Source organism: Hemibagrus wyckioides, linkage group LG02, assembly GCF_019097595.1.
Source record: "Hemibagrus wyckioides isolate EC202008001 linkage group LG02, SWU_Hwy_1.0, whole genome shotgun sequence".
NCBI lineage: Eukaryota > Metazoa > Chordata > Actinopteri > Siluriformes > Bagridae > Hemibagrus > Hemibagrus wyckioides.
In genome coordinates, this window is record NC_080711.1 from 5,120,627 (window position 1) to 5,141,925 (window position 21,299).

The following is a 21,299-nucleotide window of genomic DNA, read 5'->3' on the forward strand; positions in this document are numbered from 1 at the left end:
TATATATATATATGTATGTGCTTTTGAACATCAAGAAATAAACCTGAACTTTGGCCTAATCACTCTGTCTCTGTGGTCAAACACCTGTGTGAAGCTCCTCACATGAGCGGTTTTAGTTAAATGAGAGCTCATGGTCATCCAGACCACTTAGGGTGTTGTCATCCAGATCATTCCTCGGTCACACTCATCAGTGTTTGTCAGTGGCATTTCAACTTTAGCATCTTTAAGTTACATTTTCTTTCCAAAATATTACCAACAAAAGTCGTTTTGCATACAGTATATTACACTAAGGACATCCGTTTTATTATATACCATAACACAAGACATGTCTTTCATTTCATTCCCTGAAAACGAATGCTGTTAATTGCAGAATACGATAAGTAGCCAGTGTAGGAAAATTTAGAGATTCTAGTGCAGTGGAAAGTGTTGATTTTCAGTCAGGATATGAAGAAAGTAGTGAAAATTGTGAGACTTTGTGTGTCACCAAGACCTGAGTAAGATCATATTACATTACAGTCGCATGTATATTAGGGATGTAACAGAATAAGAATACATTATTTGGGTTGAAGTGATAATGAGTTATAAAGGTATGAATAATAATAAGAGGCACATCACTTAGTTGCTGTTGCTGTTGCTGTTGATGAGCATTGCATTCACAGTAGTGCATTCACAGTCTTCATTCATTCATGGTTATTAACTGTGTCAGTGGATTAAATTAGACTACGAGTTTGTTTATATGATGTGGAGTAGAACCAAGTAAATTAGTTAGATAATAAATAAAAATAATCACTACAGTGCTGGGAATAAATAGAGCCCTGTAGACATCTCTACAGGGAAAGGATCTGCAAGTTTCTGGACTTCATACTTCAGGTCTAAAGATCCAGCTATTTAGAGCAATAAACAGATACAGATGCAGATTATGTGACATTATATCCCTAACATACAGAGTGTATGTATAACTACAAAAGTATTAAAAACATTTCTCATGAAGTGAAACCCATAAATTGTTTGTGTCTAATGCTTTAAGATCAAATTAAACACGATACTGATTCTTTATAAAGCAAAAGTTTTGTGCAACTGGATCAATGCAGAAGCTCTGGGTCGATCCATGCTCTTAAAAATAAAGGTTCCACAAAGAACCAAAAAAAGAGTTTTTCACAGCAATGCCATAGAAGATCCATTTTCAGTTCCCCAAAGAACCTTTTAGTTTATGGTTCCTAAAAGATCTCCTTTTTTTGTGCTATAAAAAAGTCTTTTTAAGGTCTAAAGAACTTTCTTTTTTTTTCACTACAGAGAACCTTGTGTACAATGGAAACATTCCATAGACGTTTGAGGTTCTTCACAGAACCAAACACCCTGACAAAGAACCTTTCAAGAATCTTTATTTTTACCACAAATCTTCACTGTGTTTTTACAGTTATACATAGCTAAAAGCAACATATCGAAAAGCACAAAATTAGCACGGAACATGTACCGAAGAGGTTTGCTTATTAGGCACACACCAAACACTGAGAGGACACGCACACTTATGATCAACATCCAAATTGCAGGAAAGCACAAATACTCAGTGACACGTGAACAAAGGCTTGGCAATTTTAGGGAATGTTATTGCCAAAAAGTAGTACAGTCCTCTGACAGGAAAAAGGAACAGATAATGCTCTTCTCCATGTGAGATACAAGACAGGCATTAATTATGGCTTTATACAAACCTGAAACACACACACACACACAATTACTCATCACCCAAATCTTCGCTCTAATTTTGGCAGATTGGACATGCCAGTCAGGACTATAGATAGGATGAAAGAGAGCTGTTTTATTGAACATTTAACTAAAGAGAAGATGACCTGACCTCTGAATAGTACTTGACCTATCTATGACATTTCTCTTCAGCCGGACGAAGTTGGATTCACTCACAACTTCCTGTTAACGTTCCCCATAGCGTCTTAATATAAAACTTTTTAAAAATGTTCCACAACATAACTTCTTGGTAATATTTTACTGAATCCATATTATTTCAGATGGAAGAATGTTTCATGAACGAATGAATTCAGGAGCATGAAAAGGTTTGCGTGTAACAGTTTTATTACAAGCTGCCATGACAGCCATAATACCAAACACCAAAACACACACAAATAAAAAAAACACACACACGCTGCATCAACTTGTGTAATATATGAGCTTGTGGGTATGCATCGTCGCTGTTTGATGCGTGTGACGGTAATAACATGATGTCCTCTCTCTCTTTGGTAAAGATGTAATGACTATAATAGTCCTGCGCTATTACCCACTCTCGCTGCCGAGGCACCTCCACAGAGCCGACCCTCCTAATCACTGTTTATCAGCACTTATCTTTATTAAAACGAACGATCGAGAGAGAAAGGCAGGGATAGTTAGGGTGTAGGAGGCCAAGTGGAACAGATTTAATGTCTACGGGACAACAAACCTCATCATATGCTTGCTTTGAGGATCAAGGTGATTTAGTGTGGAACTTGGAAAATGTGTACACACACACACACACACACACGAATAAGCACAGAGATAGACACATGGTTCAACGGAGGAATTTTTGACCCTCAGGGTATTTAAAAGAAACAGAGACAGAGTACTACAAAGAATCTTCGAATGATGGACTAATGTCATTTATCTTAAGTCATCAAATCTTCTGCTTTGGAAAAAAAAAAGACGTCGCTGTAACGTTTAAGCCAGAGTCATGAGCGGCAACCAAGAACTCACGGAGGCGTCATGAGTAAAAAAAACGTCACCTGGATCCAGAATTTGAAAGTAAATACATATACAGAAGTATAAACTCAAACATTACAGTGAGCAGATGGTGAATAAGTGTCCTGGGATGAGTATTTATGATAACAGCAGCAGTGCTTATCTACAGAACAAAGCATGAGACGTGGATATTTTTCTTTGGGGGAATCCAAACCTTTAATGTATCTGTGTTAGACCATCAACAGGAGCAGACGCTGAGTCACTGTTTGACATCCTGAACACAGAAACCAGAGATTTAATGAAGCAGAGCGATCACTGGCCTACAGCAAACCTCTCAAACTTTTAGTTAGAGAAGTATAATCAAACAATTCAAATATTAAGCACATTAGGAAAATATGTAACGTATTTATTTATTAAAGCTATGGGCTTTTTGTTTTTATCTGCCACAAGGTTTGAACCATTCATATGTATCATGTTTTGCTTTTGTTCCCCTATTCTTATTAAAAGTGCAATTCAATTTCCTTTCGAACTCTGTCCAAGAATAAACCCACGGTTGTTTGGTACAGCCCTAACCCTATAACATAACTATAAAGCACAATACACATCTCTCTAGTACCCATCCATCCATTTTCTATACTCTTTATACTCTTTTCCATACTCTTTATTCCTAATTAGGGTCACAGGGCCTATCCCAGCACACATAGGGCGAAAGGCAGGGGTACACCCTGGACAGGTCACCAGTCCATCACAGGGCCACATATAGACAGACAACCACACACACTCACTCCTATGGGCAATTTAGAATTACCAGTCCACCTAATGTATATGTTGGGAGGAAATCCATGCAAGGAGAACATGCAAACTCCACACAGAAAGGCCCCTGCTTGTTCAAACCCGGGATTCAAACCCAGGACCTTCTTGCTGTGAGGCAGCAGTTCATCTCAGTTAAAAATGACCCAATAATTATGAATGAAGCGCCTTGAGAACATCTTTATTGTGAATTTTACCAGTGATTTATGATAATATGATGGTTATTACATAAGCTATTAATGTTTGAAATATAACAAGTTATTTCTAAAGTAGTGCAGTCAAATTAGGGTAGTAGTATCAAAGCTCAGAATTCAGACCATGAAACGTCATAGTACAGCAGCATGGGGGGGGGGGGGTCATGACAAAAGCAGTAAATTGGTATCGTAGTGACGATTACTAACATACTGAATCTGACTGGTGTAATTTTACAAATATTCGATTCATGTGACCAGCCACTTAGGGACATAATGATAATAACACATATAATCACTCTTTACAACTGTGTTGAGTAGTGAAGCATGTCAGTGTGCACAAAGAATCAATACTTGACAGACGAGCTACAACAGCAGGTTCCATCCCAATCCAGCCCATCCACCTCAACCCACCCGAGATGCTTTTCAGCTCACAGTGATGGTAAAGAGCGATTATTTGAGTTACTCTATCCTTCCTGAGAGTTCCAACCAATCTTGACATTTTTTCCTCTGAGCTCCTGCTCACTCAGTGCTTTCTGAAATTCTCAAACCAGCTCATCGATAACCAAGAACCACGGCACAGTTAAAGTCACGGAGATCAGAGATTTTTCTTCATCCTGATGTTTGATGTGAACCTGAAGCGCTTGTCTTGTCCCGCATGATGTTATGCTTTTCTTTTGGCTGTTTAGATAACTGTATGAATATCCAGGTGTTCTTATACAAAGTGAATAATGTTTGCACTGGATATTACATGAGATTAGATTAGATATTGGAGACATTTTTAGTCATTCTACCCATCTCCATATATACAGTGGAACAAAATCATGCCACTGAATTAAACAACACACTATCATGCTATTTAAATATGAAAAGATACTGCAGATATTACAGAGTTATATCCGTGAAAGGGTTTATTTCTATTTATTCAATTTATTTATTCAGACTTCCTCTTACTGTAGCGCCACAAGTATTTTGAATAAAAATCTACACCTAAAGTATTAGGATTCACAGAGAAACTATGAAGCCAAGACAATAAAGTGGTCAGATGTCAGATTTTCTTAGAAATGCTGCTTTTCTCTAAACATTTGTATGTGTGTGTGTGTGTGTGTGTAGAGGTCAGTGCAGTGACCCTCATGGGGTCTGAAGAGCGCTAGTTTAATAATGAATAGTAAAGCCTTCATTTCCCCAAAACCGAGCATCCACAGAGAACATAGTCCACTTCTCACGCACACATCCCAAAGACAGAGGCCCCCACCAGGGAAATCTGTGTGTGTGTGTGTGTGTGTGTGTGTGTGGTGACAACTCCAGCTTGTTTTCTCAGTGGAGAAAAAGATAAATCTGTTACTCCCTCAGGACGAGACACTTTATCTGACATCTTTAGACTAACGAACAGGAAACACACACACACACATACACATACACACAAACACACACACACACACAGAGAGAGAGAGAGAAATGCCAAATAATAGTCCTTCAAAACCCTGTTGAAACCACTGATAGTTACACTCGCAGACATTAAAAGCACTAAAAAGCAAATGGACAACCACAAACGAGTCACACGGGATTACGCCTCTCTCTTTAAAGGGGCCGAGAGCTGAGGTCAGCGGGTCATTGGCATTTTCATAAATATTATTCCCTGTTGCTTAGCAAAAAGTCCTTTATATGTAGTGAGTTACATATTTTTAGGTAGATTGCAGGTTTATACATCACCGATTGGTACACAGAGATGTTTAGCGTAGCATGGCGGCTAGCATGCTGCTGCCTGAAGCGAATCCTTGTTAATATGAACCGTGAACCTGATGGCAAAGGCCAGTGTACATCCAGTGTAAATGTGATAAGAAAGAGAGAGAAGGAAACAGATCGGAAATCAGCGTGTGAAATAAGTGAAAGAGATGGAGAAAGAGTGAGATGTTAAATGACTAATGTTGTTGCACAAAAACACCCAGAGCCTGGAGCTATGATGACGGTTAGCACCTCCATACCTCTGTCCCTCCGTCCCATCATTCCTCCACCTTCACATTCTTCCTTTGTTCTCTTCATATCTTTGTCATCCTGTCTCTCTCTTCATCCTTTATCGCTGACATGCTCCTGCTTCCATATCCTTTCATTTTGTCCTTCATACATTGACTCTTCATCCTTTTATCCTTTTATCCCCTTCATAAGCAGAGCCGGCTAAGTCTGCACTCTCGTTGTGTCCATACTTGTGGAAAAGACTGACTTCTCAGCTATGTTGAAACTCACAGCCACAATCCATAGAATGTTTTTGGTGAATGTGTTCAGTGAGTGAGCTGAAGGAGTAAGACATCTTGTTCTGTAAAAAGAAAAGAAAAAAAGCTTTGGAGAACACAGTTTTGTTCCACTGGAGACAGTTAGAATGAAAAAGAAGGTCTCTAATACCTTATCTGATCTCATCCAATATCCATATATACCTTGTCCACTTTATTAGGAACACCTGCACAGCTGGATATTCATACAGTTATCTAAACACCCAATCAGCAGGGAAAAGCATAACATCGTGCAGAACAAGAGAAGAGCTTCAGTTCACATCAAACATCAGAGTGAAGAAAAATGTCTGATCTCTGTGACTTTAACCGTGCCGTGGTTGATGGTAATAGATGAGCTGGTTAGAGTATTTCAGAAATCTTCTGGGATTTTCACACACACAATCAGCCACAACAAGGGAATAAGTTGGCAATGAAAGGTGTCATGTTCTAAAAAAACAAAAACAAAAAAAACGTTGAATATATAGATATGCACTTTGAAATGCAGTTTATTAGGAACATTCACGCTGTTATCCAATCAGCCAATCAGATCTCAGCAGTGCATGGTCTATGTATCTAGATACATACTTACACATGGTCATACAGCTTCAGTTAATATTCACATCAGAATAAGGAGTGGTTTTGTCCCTGGTGTGGTTGTTGATGTCAGACTGCACCAGCCTGGGTCGAGTATTTCAGAAAATCTCTTGTGATTTTCACACACAACTATCTCTAGTGTTTATACAAATCAATGAGTAAAACAAAAAACATCCAGCGAAGGCGGTTCTGCAAGTGGAAATGGCTTGTATAAAACAAGCTTTTAGCAGTTACAGGCTTTTTTCTTTTTGCTCTTTCTTTAAATAGCTTTCTTAAAAACCAATCAAAAATATCTTCCTCAAAGCTCCTGGCCAATCAAAGCATCCTTGGCTTGTTTGCTGAGAGAGATCCGAGGCCAGACCGGGTCGAGCTGACAGGAAGTTCATGCAAATAACCACTCTTTACAATTGTGGTGAGCAGAAAAGCATCTCAGAACACACAACTTTTGAAGACCATGTCAGGTACAGTCTGATCAGGCAAGAACATGAATCTGAGGTGGATAGATTAAGATTGGAAAAATGTCACCAGGTTTTTTTTTTTTTCATCTTTAATTTCCTACTTTCAACAATCACAGATTACATAAAATATCCTGAATAGTATGTTTTATTCGGGATGTCTGGACTCTTCATCATGATCGATTATACTCTTAATGCCAGTGCCTTTGATTCCTGTTACACACACACACACACACACAATCTGGGGTTAAGTCTTCCAGCAATCCCAACCCGGTGCCTGAGAGCTGGGAAAGTGGCGAGGGAGGATTTCCCATCAGCATATCCACAGCACTGCTACAGAAACACCTGGAGGCCTGAAGCATGAACCCACCAGCACACAGCAAAACACACTCACCCCACGCACACACTATCTGCTGCCACAGGGCTTAACACACCGGAGCAGTGCCCTCTGCTGAGCAAAAACACACACTGCAACACTCTGCTCTGTGACTAATAACACCAGCGAAAGAAATCTTAACGATATAAAGTTGGAATTATAAAATTAACTTCTTTATATATTAACAAACACAAGCAACAAGGACTCTCTTCTTTCTTGACCTCCATTAGCAGCGAAAGCAAGACTTTCCCAGATCAGCAAAAGGCGCAAAGGAGATAAGGAAAGATACTGGCCGGAGCGCACTGTTCCCTTCACACACACACACACAGACATTCACTTTCTCACATGCACGTGCACATGTACACGCTCTATATCCAACTCAACCAAGATTCGAAGTAATGCTCAGTTAACTTAACAGCAGGATGTCAAGCTAATGAAATGAACTGGCATAACAGTACTATGTGGGCAAACTGATGCAAATATATTTTTCTGTTTACGGAGATCCCATGGTTATTTTATTTTTTTTGTTCCCAAAGGAACCAAGAGCACCAGCACGTGCACCACTCCGACATGACCTCTTAATGTCAACGAGTGGGCATCATAAGCTGTCAATCAGTGCATGAGGGTAAAGGAGGAATAGCCAAGTGAGAGAGAGAGAGAGAGAGAGAGAGAGAGAGAGAGAGAGAGAGAGACAGACAGTTAGACAGACAGACATACAGAAGGGGGTGTTAGGAGAAAAGATCGCTCATCTCTTTAGAAGGGTGATGCTGGAGGGGCAAAGGTGTCCCTTCTCACAGGTGGTATAGCCACAGGGCATCATGTGTGTTTATGTGTGTTGCTGGCAGCTGCAAGGTCCTCATCTTTAGAAAGAGAGCACGAATAAGCACAAAGAGAAATATATAAAAGTATTTGATTTCTCACATCTAGCTGGTCCTTTCACATTCATTCCTAATTGCAGTTACTCAATAGGCAAATTTCTACCATGAATACTGAACCTTCTGAGAAACTCTTCTGAAAGAGAAGCCTGGACCAGTTCCTGTTTTGTGTTTCCACTGTAATTTATCATACTCTAGAACTGACCTCCTTTCTCCATGCAGTAAAAGTACAGTACATTCATGCAGTAAATACAGAGGAAACTAAGAAGTTTTTAATTTGTTGCACAAATAAAATAATATGCACTGACCGGCAAGCAACTTCACGTCTCAAGTCCATTGCTTTACAGGGAACATTTTTTCACATATGTAAACTGTTCTGGTTTTGTCAGTCGTGTTGCACTACTTCAGATATAAAACAAGCTTTTTGCAGTTACAGTTTTTTTTGTTCTTTTTGCTCTTTCTTTAAAGCTTGTGATTAACCAAAGATCTTCCTGAAAGCTCCTGACCAAAGTGTCCTTATTCTGATAAAAGAATTTAAGTGATTCATGGAACTACAGTCCATTTGTTAAACAAATAAATGTTTTTTTGACTGATCCCCAAGTGGGAAATTTGGGTATGTATGTGTATGTTTATGTGAAGAAAATGGCATAACTTACACTTTGTACACTTTGCAGATGCAACCATCCTCACTGCCTTCATGACATCCTGATTAAAAATACCTGATTATCCAGTACATATGACCAATGCGCAGCTTCCACCATAACTTCCATCACCTGCCTATGCAAATACACACCATGCTAAATAAGAGCTGAAATATTCCCTTTTATTCGAACGATTTCCCATCCGTATTTTTTCTGAAGGAATTTTTTGGCTCAACCGGGTCATTCAATACACGTTCAACACACCTGGACAGCATCTCCTGCCTCTGGTACTCAGGTGTTTGTGTATATGTGTGTATGATAGGAGAGGACTGAAAGATGCCTTGTCGCTGGAGGAAAGGCAGAAACGTTCGACCCATGTAACCTCAGACCAAGACAAGAAAAAAAAAATAGCACCACCATAACACACGTCACTCAGGCTTAAGAAACCTTCAACAGATTTTATGACAAGTCAGACCTGGAGTAGTTTTATATATTCCAGGTAGTAATCTAAGCAGCATCGCTTGTCATGTTATACTTTTAATAGTTGTCTTGGGTTCATTTTACACCTGTATACCAAATTATTTTTTGATAATACACTCCCGTCTCCCTGGTGAAGCATTGCTTCTGGCCTCGGGGAGTGTTATGACACAGAGGACGGAGACAGAGTTAGACAGAGATGGAGAGGGTGAGAGAGCAAGAAGCAGCATGAATGAAGTTAGAGCTGGAGGGCAGAGAAGAAACCGTGTCAGAGGAACAGCAGACAAGCATCAACCAGCAACTAGCATTTTCAAGGATCCTCTGTACATAGCTGTCTGTCTTAACTGCTGCAGAGATACACAACATATATAACACATGCAGTATATACGCAGTACATCATTCACGGCCTAATGACACATTGAGACGCACGCCACTGATTTTAGAGCACTCCTAGTGGTCAGTGAGAGACAAAGCAGGATAGATAGTGAGACCACTTTATTTATTTATTTATTTATTTATTTATTTATTTATTTATTTATTTATAATTTGGTGTCATGTGTATTAATATGATATTGTTAAACCCAGCAAAAAAATTTTTAGTTTTGTAGAAAGATTACTGCATTCCAGGAATGTTAACACTTACTTATCATCCATCCATTTTCTATACCCGCTTTATTCCTAATCAGGGTCACAGGGACCTGCTGGAGCCTATCCCAGCACACATTGGGCGAAGGGTAGGGGTACACCTTGGACAGGTCACCAGTCCATCGCAGGGCCACACATATAGACAGACAACCACACACACACTCACTCCTATGGGCAATTTAGAATTATCAATCAACCTAATGCACATGTTTTTGGACACCAGAGGAAACCCCATGCAGGCATTAGGAGAACATGCAAACTCCACACAGAAAGGCCCCTGCCTGTTTGAAACCGGGATTCAAACCCAGGACCTTCTTGCTGTGAGACAACAGTGCTAGCCACTAAGCCACCATGCTGCCCCAGCTCTATCATGTTTGATTTGATGCATCAGCTAAGTGAGGAAGAAAACACTGAGGTAAATGCTGTTATAGGGAAATAATTAATGAGGGAGCTCAAAGTAAAATGGAGTTCTTTTCGTGTAACAGCACAGTGCCGAAAACGTTTTTTTTCCGCTTACACTATAGTTATTTACCGACACAATTTTTTATTTATTTATTTTTTATATAATTTATTTATGATTTATAATACATTATGAATTTATTATACATAATGAAAGGAATGACTCATAATACATTACATCCATTTGTAGTTACATTTCCTGTTATCAATTACATTATAACAGCTATAAACACTTCTTCTCTTACCATCTTGTTTTTCCATCTCTTAAATATAATAAACAAAAAGGAAAAGACAAAAAACAGCTTTTCATGTTACCAAGGAATACAAAGTGCAAAACTGTCTGTCCTAAAGATATCCCCGTAATGGAAAACTCAGACGGTTCTGTCAAAAATTGCGACATAAATGTCTCCTTATTGAAATATTCACCTTATCAAAAAATGACTCATTTTATGACTCTCTGACTGTTTAGTTTATTACGATAGCTTACTTTGCTTTTTCTAGATTAGTTGTTAATCACCTGAACCATCATTTGTTTACGACAGTACCTTTGTCCTTTAGATTAGTCTGCTTTGCCATTCACATCAATACACATGCACTTGCCTCCAAAACCCTGTCCATACTGTCCACCACACATGTTGTTCTGATAAATCTGACTTCTTGCCATTAAGAGAGCACCTGGTAATTTTTTTTGGCACAAAACGTATCCAAGAACCACCTACTTCTGAAGTCCTAACTATTGTGAGATTTTCCAAGAATGCACCGTTGAAATTTTACCAGAGGGCAAAAATCCCAACAGCCTCTTAATATAGAGGAATCTATGTCTTTCGTCCTTCATGTCATGTCAAAAATTCAGACAAACAGGTCAACAAACAACAATCTGTCAGCTAGTAGTTCCATCTCTCTCTCTCAATCTCTCTCTCTCTCTCTCTCTCTCTTTCACTCTCACTCTATTCTACGCTTGATGTTTGATGTCACCACTCAAGTCTGTGACTTGGGGCAAAAAAAGACTGCTCGCTGCTTCGATACAGAACTGCGGAAACGTGTGTAATTAGTAAAAGACAGGTTGAGTGTGGGAGTTGACAAAATTTCGCCCGGAGATTCTTCGTCATTAGTCTTTCCTGTCATTGAAGTCAACACTTCGGACTCTAGGTGCCAATTTTGTCCCTGGAGAAAAATAATACTTGATTTTATAAAAAGTATAACTGATGGGTGATTCAGCCTACTGAGAGAGTGATGTACTCGTTAATAAGGTTGTTAGATATGTGGGGAATTTTAGAGATCACATAGTCATATGTGGTGGTAATGTAAAGGCAAGTACGTCCAATGGATTGCTGATGTCATTGGTTGATTCAGGTGTTGCTCATAGATCATTTCCAGCTTTAATGAAAGAATATTTCACAGTGATTTAATCAGACCAATTTATAAGACTAATTGTTTGTGCCATTCTACTAACACTACTACTCCTAAAACTACTGCTACTACCACTATTATTATTATTAGTAGTAGTAGTAGTAGTAGTAGTATTTAAGAACATAATCCTTAGGTATAAAAGCCATGTATTAACAATAAATAGTAAATGTTCATACTAAATATTTTCACATAAGATACTTACAGATGTTAAATGAATGTCATGACCTATGAAAGCGACCGTACTTTAGGATTCGTACAAAATACCTTGTTTCTTCTTACCAACATTGTCTCTGACACTATAAGTAAACTTTTCTAATTCGTTTAACAAAACCTATTTTGTATTCTTAATCCTAGACTTAACGCTGAGTTACAGTTCAGAAACTGAGAGTTTTTTTAGTGAGCAAACCTCAACTACTGGGCAGTAAAGAGATGGGAAATAAATCGACTGTTTAAATATCAGTTGTAATGTTAAGATTAAACACAAATGTACATATTAAGCATGTTCATATAAAACATGTCATCTGCATTAACCTAATAAATAGATATTCTTAAAAATTGCATCAGATATTCTTTGCATTTAGAGATTAAAATCAGTTCTCATTAGACCTTGTCACTGTCACTACTCGAAACACGATTTGTACTGTGCATGGCCGAAAGTGATGCTGCTTTTTTATTATCATTTTTTTTATTATTATATATTTTATTAACATTCAACATTCGCACCATACTTAAACATTACAAACATGACATTCACATTTTATGACAGAAAAAAGGACAATGAAAAAGGAAAGAAAGGGGGGGGTAACAGGAAAGGTATACATTATATTTTTTTTTATATATATTTTTTTATATTTCTTTTTTTTAATTTATTACCTTATTACCTATGCTTGTGGATCTATCTATCTATCTATCTATCTATCTATCTATCTATCTATCTATCTACATTAATAATCATATAAGAAAGAAGGGGTTTAGTTCTTTGAGCATATCCATATTTCTGATTGCTTTCCGAAAGTCCTTAAAGAGTTTCAGAATAAATCCTTAAGTTAACTTTGAAGTGGGATCCTTTCTGACCATTTACATTCATGTATGTAAAACCTACCTAATAAATATTAGAAGATTTAGCATAAAATTGTGACTCTTATCCATATTATATTTAATTAAAAATAAAACGCCTCTTTTCCTTATATTATTACATAAGATAATATATAAGGAATATTATATTATTCCTTATATAATCTGTATTCCCCCTATTGTTATTCAAAATAAAATTTTAGAGGGGGAAAAAACCCCATTATAACAATTATATTATTAGTAGTAGTATATCTGTCGCTGATAATAAAAACTACTTCCGGTTTTTCCGGGTTTGCTTTCGGACTCTTGTTCCTGTTGACGTGTTCGTCTGATACGTGAAGGTGGCAGAAACGAAAGCAACAAGGCACACGGTTGCTTTAATTTCACTCTTTTCTGGACTTTAAAGGGCTTACAGGGTCAGAAAATGGATACGATTTACCACCAGACTAACAAGTGAGTTCACGGGACTTTAGCAACGGGGGCTTTAAATGGCTGTTAGCATAGCTAGCTGTAAACACTCTTCCTGTTAGCTTGTTTGCTAATAATGTGAAATTATCTCACCGGCTAATTTTTCTAAATATTGTTTTCTTTTTCTTTTCTTTTCTTTTCTTTTCTTTTATTTTATTTTTTGAAAATGTCAAAATGGTTTAAAAAAATGTCTTGACATCAGTAACAGATGGTAACATTAGGTAACAGCTAATCGTATTAGCATTGAGGCTAAACAGTATTCTGAAATATTCATTATTGTTATTGTTGCTTGGTGTTGTCGGATTATTATTATTATTATTATTATTATTATTATTATTATTATTATTATTATTATTATGTTTTTGTTAGTTAAGGTTTTTGTTGGTTGATTTTATGAATTAAAACAGACGCCAAGAACCTGTAACATAGTTGGGGAAATTCTTAGCATTTTTGATGACGCGATAGTTCTGGTTGCTGTTGGTCTTGTGGTTGTTATTTGTGTGTTTTTATAGTTATAAGCATGACAAACTACTTAGTTAGTTGGTTTAAAATACTTGTTAAAACAGGTCTGCTAGTCTTGAGCACGGTTTTAAGGAAATATGAGGTTTCCATGACTTGTTTTGACAGGAAGTTGATGTGTCACCGCCTTTGTCGTAATGACTTGGGCGTCATTTTAGATAATGACTCATTTTGTTCATCTTTATTTTATTTTATTCTTTAAAATCTGTTTTTTTTTATTACTTTGCCTGTTGTCACGCGCTCTCCAGTTGCAAATAAGAAAGTCCCTGTTGGTTTCAGCACTTTCATTTTGTCCGTCTCTCATTCTCAGGCAAATCCAGGAGATCCAGTCGCATATGGGCAGATTGGAGACGACCGAGCGACAGTCGGTGCACTGTAAGCCGTTCTCTTCCTCCCTTTCCTCTCGTACTCTATATTGCCAAAAGTCTCGAGACACCCCTCCAAATCATTGAATTCAGGGGTTGGGCAATATAGTGTATATGTGACTCATCTTCACACCTTGCCATGACTGGCGTCTGTCTTGATGTTAAATAAGACAAAATCTAGCTTGTCACGTTACTGAAACGCCACAAAGGACTCGGTACTGAATTTGCAGCTTTATATCTGACTGTTACAAAGCACTGACATTTGGAGACTTCTTCCACAAATGATGAATAGATACACAAACAGCGATTAGACACATTTTATAAATCTATTTAGCCATCAGAGATATCTGACCTACTACAACAAACCTATAATTTGAATTACAGTATGTGGGAGCTGCTGTTAGAGAATATTGATCAAAGGATTTTGACCAAGCAGAACTGAGAATTTATCAGAACTCTGATATCCACTGATCAGGCATAACATTATGACCACCTGACTAATATTGTGTTGGTTCCCCTTTTGCTGCCAAAACAGCCCTGATCCGTCATGCACTGTGTATTCTGACACCTTTCTATCAGAACCAGCATTAACTTCTTCAGCAATTTGAGCAACAGTAGCTCGTCTGTTGGTTCGGACCACACAGGCCAGCGTTCACTCCCCACGTGCATCAGTGATCCTTGGCCGCCCATGACCCTGTCGCCGGTTCACCACTGTTCCTTCTTTGGATCACTTTTGATAGATACTGACCACTGCAGACCGGGAACACCCCACAAGAGCTGCAGTTTTGGAGATGCTCTGATCCAGTGGTCTAGCCTAAACAATTTGGTCTTTGTCAAACTCGCTCAAATCCTTACCCTTGCCCATTTTTCCTGCTTCTAACACATCAACTTTGAGGACAAAATGTCGACTTGCTGCCTAATATATCCCACCCACTAACAGGTGCCATGATGAGGAGATAATCATTGATATTCACTTCACCTGTCACTGCACAGGATGTTATGCCTGATTGGTGTAATTATTTTTTATAATTTTTCTGTAATTACAAATATAGGTCTTTTTGATTGAATTTATTATTGTAATAAATAATGAATAAAAATTTCCAGAAGCCAGTTTTTTTTTTTTTTTTTTAACAGAACTGTTTTCTGTTAGATTTAGCACAGGTTTTTCTTTTTGAGCAGTCTGAGTGACATGTTGTGGTGGGGCTGGGCTGAGAGCAGCGAGTCAGTCTGGTGCCCCAACAGGAAGGACAGGGAGGAGTACGATGGCGAGAAGCAGGGAGGAGTGGATGAAGAAAGGCTTGGGATAAGGGGTGCCCAAGTTTGGGTTTGATACGCACATCCGGGTACAGACAGAAGGCCGTCTCAGCCAAGCAGTCGCCTGCATGTGCTGATGACATCATATGATAATGTGTGTATGCTCGCGAATGCGAAAAGTCTGTCAGTGGGTGGGGAGCTGGACAGATCCAGTGTTTGTGTGCATCAGTAAGCTACCCAAAAGTTCTGATAATGTTTCCCACCAGACTTAGTGCCTCTCCCAGGAAACGGCACACATCCTGGTCCTCAATCAGCCTCAGTGCTCACAGAAAGAGGAGGAGCTGCTTAGGTTTATCTTTGCCAAAGTACTTCTGGGCTCACTATGTAATTTTTTTTTTTGTAGTCAGCTCTTGGATTAGCTGATAACTTTAACAAATTGATAAACTGTTAGATTTTCCCTTTCCCATGCATACTACCTTAATTAGAGATCACATTCATAACAGGAAGTTGGTCACAAAAATGAGGATGTTTTTGTAGATTTAGTAAGGTTTGGCTACTGCTAAACAAATAATCACGAACATGACATTGATATGAAGGTACTGAGATAACACTCGCATGCAAGCTAATTACTAACTAGCAGCGAGTAACTATCCAGCCAGATTGCGAACCTTAGAAGGACATGGTGCATCCTTCAGTTTGCATGTTTGTTTGCATACTCATAGGTTTCTTTTTTTAAAGTGAGAGCACTATTAGTAATTTTAAAAACGTTGATCAAATTCAACTACATCTTATTGTACTTTGTCTGTTGTGGTCTGAAATGGACACTTTCACTAAACATGTGTTGTGTTGGATTTGATACCATGACCATCATTTGTTGTTGTTTAGCTGTGAAACAGATCCTCAGTGCACGTTTGGCATGTTTGTTTGTGTGCGTCTTTCACCAGTGGTTGAAAATGAGCTGCAGGCCAGAATCGAGCAGGTCTTCACTCCTCTGGAACGACTCGAGATCCTGGCTGGGAAAGAACCGCTGAACCGCCGCCAGAACGCCAAACTGTGAGTTTCATTCCCTTGTACAAATTCAGAACCGCTTGGTTAAGCGTTCATCAGGATGAGCCAGCAACCTGGAGCCGGGCTGTTTATTATCTCCTCATGTGCTTATCCCAGAGCACTACACGGTGTTCCTGATTATAGTGACAGCGATCTGCTTTCAAGCACATGCTCTATGTGGAGTTTTATAGACGCAGACTGCGGACGTTCGAACAGCGTCTGCCATTTACATTGTAGTGTGTAATTACAGAAACACCCCATTTCCAGATGATGGGCTGTAACGATGAAATGATGATGAGGTTAGTATCGGTATGCTGCGTGGGCGGATACGTGGGTTCGTGCCCTTCGGCAAATAAACATGTAAAACATCAACACAGCTATAAAGTGGAATCACAGTCAAGTAGCACCATGGATGATCTACAGATGTGGTACAGATTACAGCTATTTAATGAATACAATCCCCAGCCAATCACAGCCACAGCAGCCAGAGCCTCCCTGTCTGAGGAGTTTTTAACGTTCGTTCTGCATAGAACGATAACAATCAGCCGTTCTGTTGGAACCACACGGCTCCAGATTCACTGTCTCTGTTGACAAGGTGAGTGGGACGTTCAAACACCACAATGATCTATTAGCTTTCGTTTTCACCGACGTTTAATAATTGAGCTCTACAAGAATATGCAGTGCTTCAGAAACACTCATCATCTCCATAACGAAGAGAAACAGAGTGGATGACTATCACCTGCTTGCACCCATTCCCTGTACCCTGAAAGGCTGGAACATGGCTGCTTTCACACCTAATACTCTGTTTACCAAGACCAATATCAGTACTTATATATATATATATTTGTTGGTTTATTTATATTTTTGTTTGTTTTATTTATATTTTTGTTTATCTGTCTAAATATCCAGAACATACAGCAGCACTACAGCTCTATCCATCTGTGCTGTTGATGCCATTCGTTCTCTGACTGCAGTTTTCACAGTGTGCTAGAATTCATTGTGCAGGCAGACTGGGACTAACCCGATCTCTGATTCTCTCCTGAAGCAGTCTGTTTTGATTTCCGAGCACTGCGTTCTCTCAGAGACTACCGGACTAAAAGCTGCAGGTGATAAAGCACCCTTGGATCCATCATTCAAGTAACAACTCTTTCCACTTCACCTACCTCTCCAACAAGATGTAACCTTCATGCTTTATGGTACACACCTGGACAATAAATATGCTTTGCTATGCTTTGGATACACAACCACGATTATGTGGTCAATATCGCAACGTACGCTGATGACTTTAGCAGGGATGAGACTGCCTATAAAGAGTGGGGTCAGGATAATAACTTGTCATCAGTGTCTGTAAAACTAAAGGAATGGTCACAGACAGCAAGCAGCAGAGCATTCTTTCACTATCAAGTATGTGGACTGTGAAAACGAATGTAGAACTTTAGTTGCCTTTCCTTTCTTAGAAGAGTGAGTAGTTTGGTTGCCTTTTCTTTCTCTATCTGCACAGAGGAATGACATTCAGATTATCACATTGTTTCACTTTTTTTGTGTACATGACCACACAGAGCCTGGAGTTGACACTGTAAATGTTACGCGTAAGATCCTTTCATCGCCATCACCACAGCCGAGATACGACGCTCCATAAACAGACCTGAGGCCAAAGAACCTGTGATATGTACATTCACACACAGTCACACCTGCAAATACTCATCTGCTCTCTCAGGATTCTGCATGCCATAGAGATGCATCAGAGGACTCTCTCTCTTGGGCGTGGCACTTTACTGGTTACTTTAACAAGTAGTTTTTGTACCAGTAACATGATTTATATTTTACTGTCAACTTGCAGTTTTATTCTTTTACATAGGTTATCTAAAGTAGCGCTGCTGTTTTAATGGCACTCTGTTAACCTAAGCTTTGTGAAGCATGGTTAATGTGCCGTGCTGTCAGATGGGATGAATCACTCTGTTTTTGGTCCTCGTCTGGCCACAGGCGTGTAGAGCAGCTGAAGTATGACGTGCAGCATTTGCAGTCAGCCCTGAGAAACTTCCAGCAGAGACGATACACACGCGAGGCTCAGGAGAGGGACAGGGAGGAGCTCATGAAACGCACTTTCACCACTAATGTAAGTACACACACACACACACACACACGCAAATTGACGTACTCAAAGCTTGTGTTGTAATTCTTTCTCATTCGTGTGTAGGACGCAGATACATCAATCCCAATAGATGATACTCTTCAGTTTAATTCCAACCTGCAAAGCGCACACAAAGGCATGGACGAGCTTCTCGGCTCCGGCTCAAGCATCCTCCACAGCCTTCGAGACCAGCGAGGCACGCTTAAGGTGTGTTTGAAAAACAAGAAGCACCACTTTTATATTTCTCACAAATCATAATAAAGCTTATTAATAAAGCACTAATTCAGAATAAAACACTAATTCGTTCCTGCTGAAAGCTGACTGTTGCAATGGCAGGTCTGAGATAGCGTGATTGTCTCCAAGTGGCTCTATGCACAGCTGTCCACCCAGATCTATCCACAGCAAGAAAAAATATTTTAATCTGTTTAGGGTTTACCTGTGAATATGAGCTTTACTAATCTTTCCTCCTCTCGGATGACAGGGTACCCATAAGAAGATGTTGGATGTGGCTAATATGTTGGGGTTGTCCAACACAGTGATGCGTCTGATCGAGAAACGAGCCAGTCAGGATAAATTCATCATGATGGGGGGCATGCTGATCACCTGCTTTTTCATGTTCCTGGTCATCAAATACCTGAGCTGAACCTTCTTTCCACAAATGGACCAAAAAAGAAACAGTTATATGAATACAGACTGAATTACGACATCTGATTTGAATTCCTGAGTGGAATTTTAGAAACTGGAAAACACCTTTCTTTTTTTCTCTTTAAATTCTGAAATTTAACATAGACTTTAAAGATAATTCTTAGAGGACCTCTAAGAATCATCTGTATCTGGGTTCTGGGTGATTGATTAGTATTAACAGGCTCAAAAATTGCCAAGATGACACCATTACACCACCTCGTCCAGCCTGGATTGTCTATCTAAGGTAGGTTGTGTTCATGGATGCATGCTGTTGGTGACAAATTCTGACCCTTCCATCTGTGAACCCAAACGCAAATGTAGATTTATTTGACTAGGCTACATTTTTCTAGATCCCTTGTTTTTAGCTGACAGAACAGACTTTGATTAGGACAGTAGTAACTCGGGTAGTTAAGGCTCTAGGTTATTTATTAGAAGGCCCAGCACAGGCGAGCTGCCACTGTTGGGGGACTTGTTTTTTCTGTCTGTTGTAGCCCATCCACCAACAAGGTTCAACGTGTTGTGCGTACACCCGCACTCACTTTAGCCCCTACCTTAACTAGTAAACTCTAGAGCCTGTTGTATGTGAAAATTCCAGCCCAATAATATCACGGTTTAAAAAAAATAATTGGGCTTACATTTTTTCACCATTTCAATGGTTGATGTCAGCTGCTGCCCTGTAGCTGAAAGATTGTATGTGCTGCACAGCAGCCACACAATTGGCTGACTAGATCAGCGCATGAATGTGTAGGTGTACATATGTTCCTAATAAAGTGTCCAGTGAGTCCATGTTGATCTAGAATGGCACGTCGTCAAGCCTGTTCGTTGTCCGCTGTGTGTCCTGGACAATATCGCTCAAATACAAAGATTTTCCAACCTTCTGCCATAATATAAAAGACTGAAAAAGCCAGCTGGGATGTTTCATTTAATTAGAAATTCTTAGTTTCTGGGGAAATAGGAAATGAAAAATATTTCTGGACATCTGCAACCTCATCTTGATGCTCAGCTGGCACACACACAGACTGTAAAGCATCAGATCTCCTTTGCCCCAGATATATACAGTCAAGTTTTCCAAAATCACCTGGATATTTGTCACAGCTACAGTTCTGATGGTAGACATAGAGTGTTCAAACCTTGATGCACCTGAGAGATCATCATCTTCATCTAATGACCCAACATTCATCCAACGTGCCCTTAATGACCTCATTTAGAACGATCACTTCTGTCTTAACCAAGTTTTCAAGATGATTAAAGTGCTTTCACACCTGTCCATTTTTTCCTCAAACACCTTTTCATATAGCGATTTTTATTTCTTTCCTTTTCTGAAGACGTGCAAATATTATAGTATTAGAAATAATCACTCTTCTCTTGTTTTTCCTACTTGAATTCTAGGCAAACACTCATCAGCTTAAATCAGCACTAAAGGACATTTGTTAAAAGGTGGAAATGGTAAATGTAAAAGCAGCCTTCCTATTCTATGGAGTCAATGGGTGCATTTAGTGCCACCTCGTGGCTCGATCCTGTCCTGCTGGTTCATTGTTAAAGAAATCCCTGAAAATACATATACTGCAACAAGAGCCAAAGAAAAATATATTAATAAACTTGACTTTTTGTGTGTTGGAACTTATTGACTTGTATATCCTTTCTGAGCTTAACCAGCCCTATGCAGCCCATGTTAATACCTCCATAGGCAACAAAGGACAAGATGGAGAGGATCTAGGCCGAGTGTGGTTGAAACAAGGAGACCAGAGAACAGGCTGCAGGAAGTGGGAGCCATTATCACATCAACTGCTACTCTTAATAGTCCTGGATGGCCAATAAAGTCACACATGAATACAA

The 21,299-nt window shown here is 39.1% G+C and overlaps 1 protein-coding gene and 1 long non-coding RNA gene across 2 annotated transcripts; one reads left to right on the forward strand and one right to left on the reverse strand.

The window, feature by feature from the left end:
- Positions 1 to 41: 41 nt before the first annotated feature.
- LOC131342215 (uncharacterized) lies at positions 42 to 6,804 on the reverse strand. The gene is made up of 3 exons (XR_009202998.1): positions 6,579 to 6,804; positions 6,123 to 6,436; positions 42 to 6,036 (listed from the first exon to the last, which is right to left on the reverse strand). It is a non-coding gene; the product is annotated as an uncharacterized LOC131342215 (long non-coding RNA).
- A 6,480-nt stretch (positions 6,805 to 13,284) lies between these two features.
- Positions 13,285 to 20,805, forward strand: gosr2 (golgi SNAP receptor complex member 2). The gene is made up of 6 exons (XM_058411313.1): positions 13,285 to 13,448; positions 14,293 to 14,357; positions 16,546 to 16,654; positions 18,632 to 18,764; positions 18,846 to 18,986; positions 19,261 to 20,805. Exons 1-6 carry the CDS (start codon positions 13,420 to 13,422, stop codon positions 19,420 to 19,422), a joined length of 639 nt encoding a protein of 212 aa, XP_058267296.1. The 5' UTR covers positions 13,285 to 13,419; the 3' UTR covers positions 19,423 to 20,805.
- The last annotated feature ends 494 nt before the right edge of the window (positions 20,806 to 21,299 follow it).

Bases quoted from the DNA above. Each gene is read 5' to 3' on its own strand.
- gosr2 (XM_058411313.1), top strand. From the start codon at position 13,420: ATGGATACGATTTACCACCAGACTAACAA. The intron at 14,358-16,545 runs GTAAGCCGTTCT...GTCTTTCACCAG, and splicing joins CGAGCGACAGTCGGTGCACT to TGGTTGAAAATGAGCTGCAG. The intron at 16,655-18,631 runs GTGAGTTTCATT...GTCTGGCCACAG, and splicing joins CGCCGCCAGAACGCCAAACT to GCGTGTAGAGCAGCTGAAGT.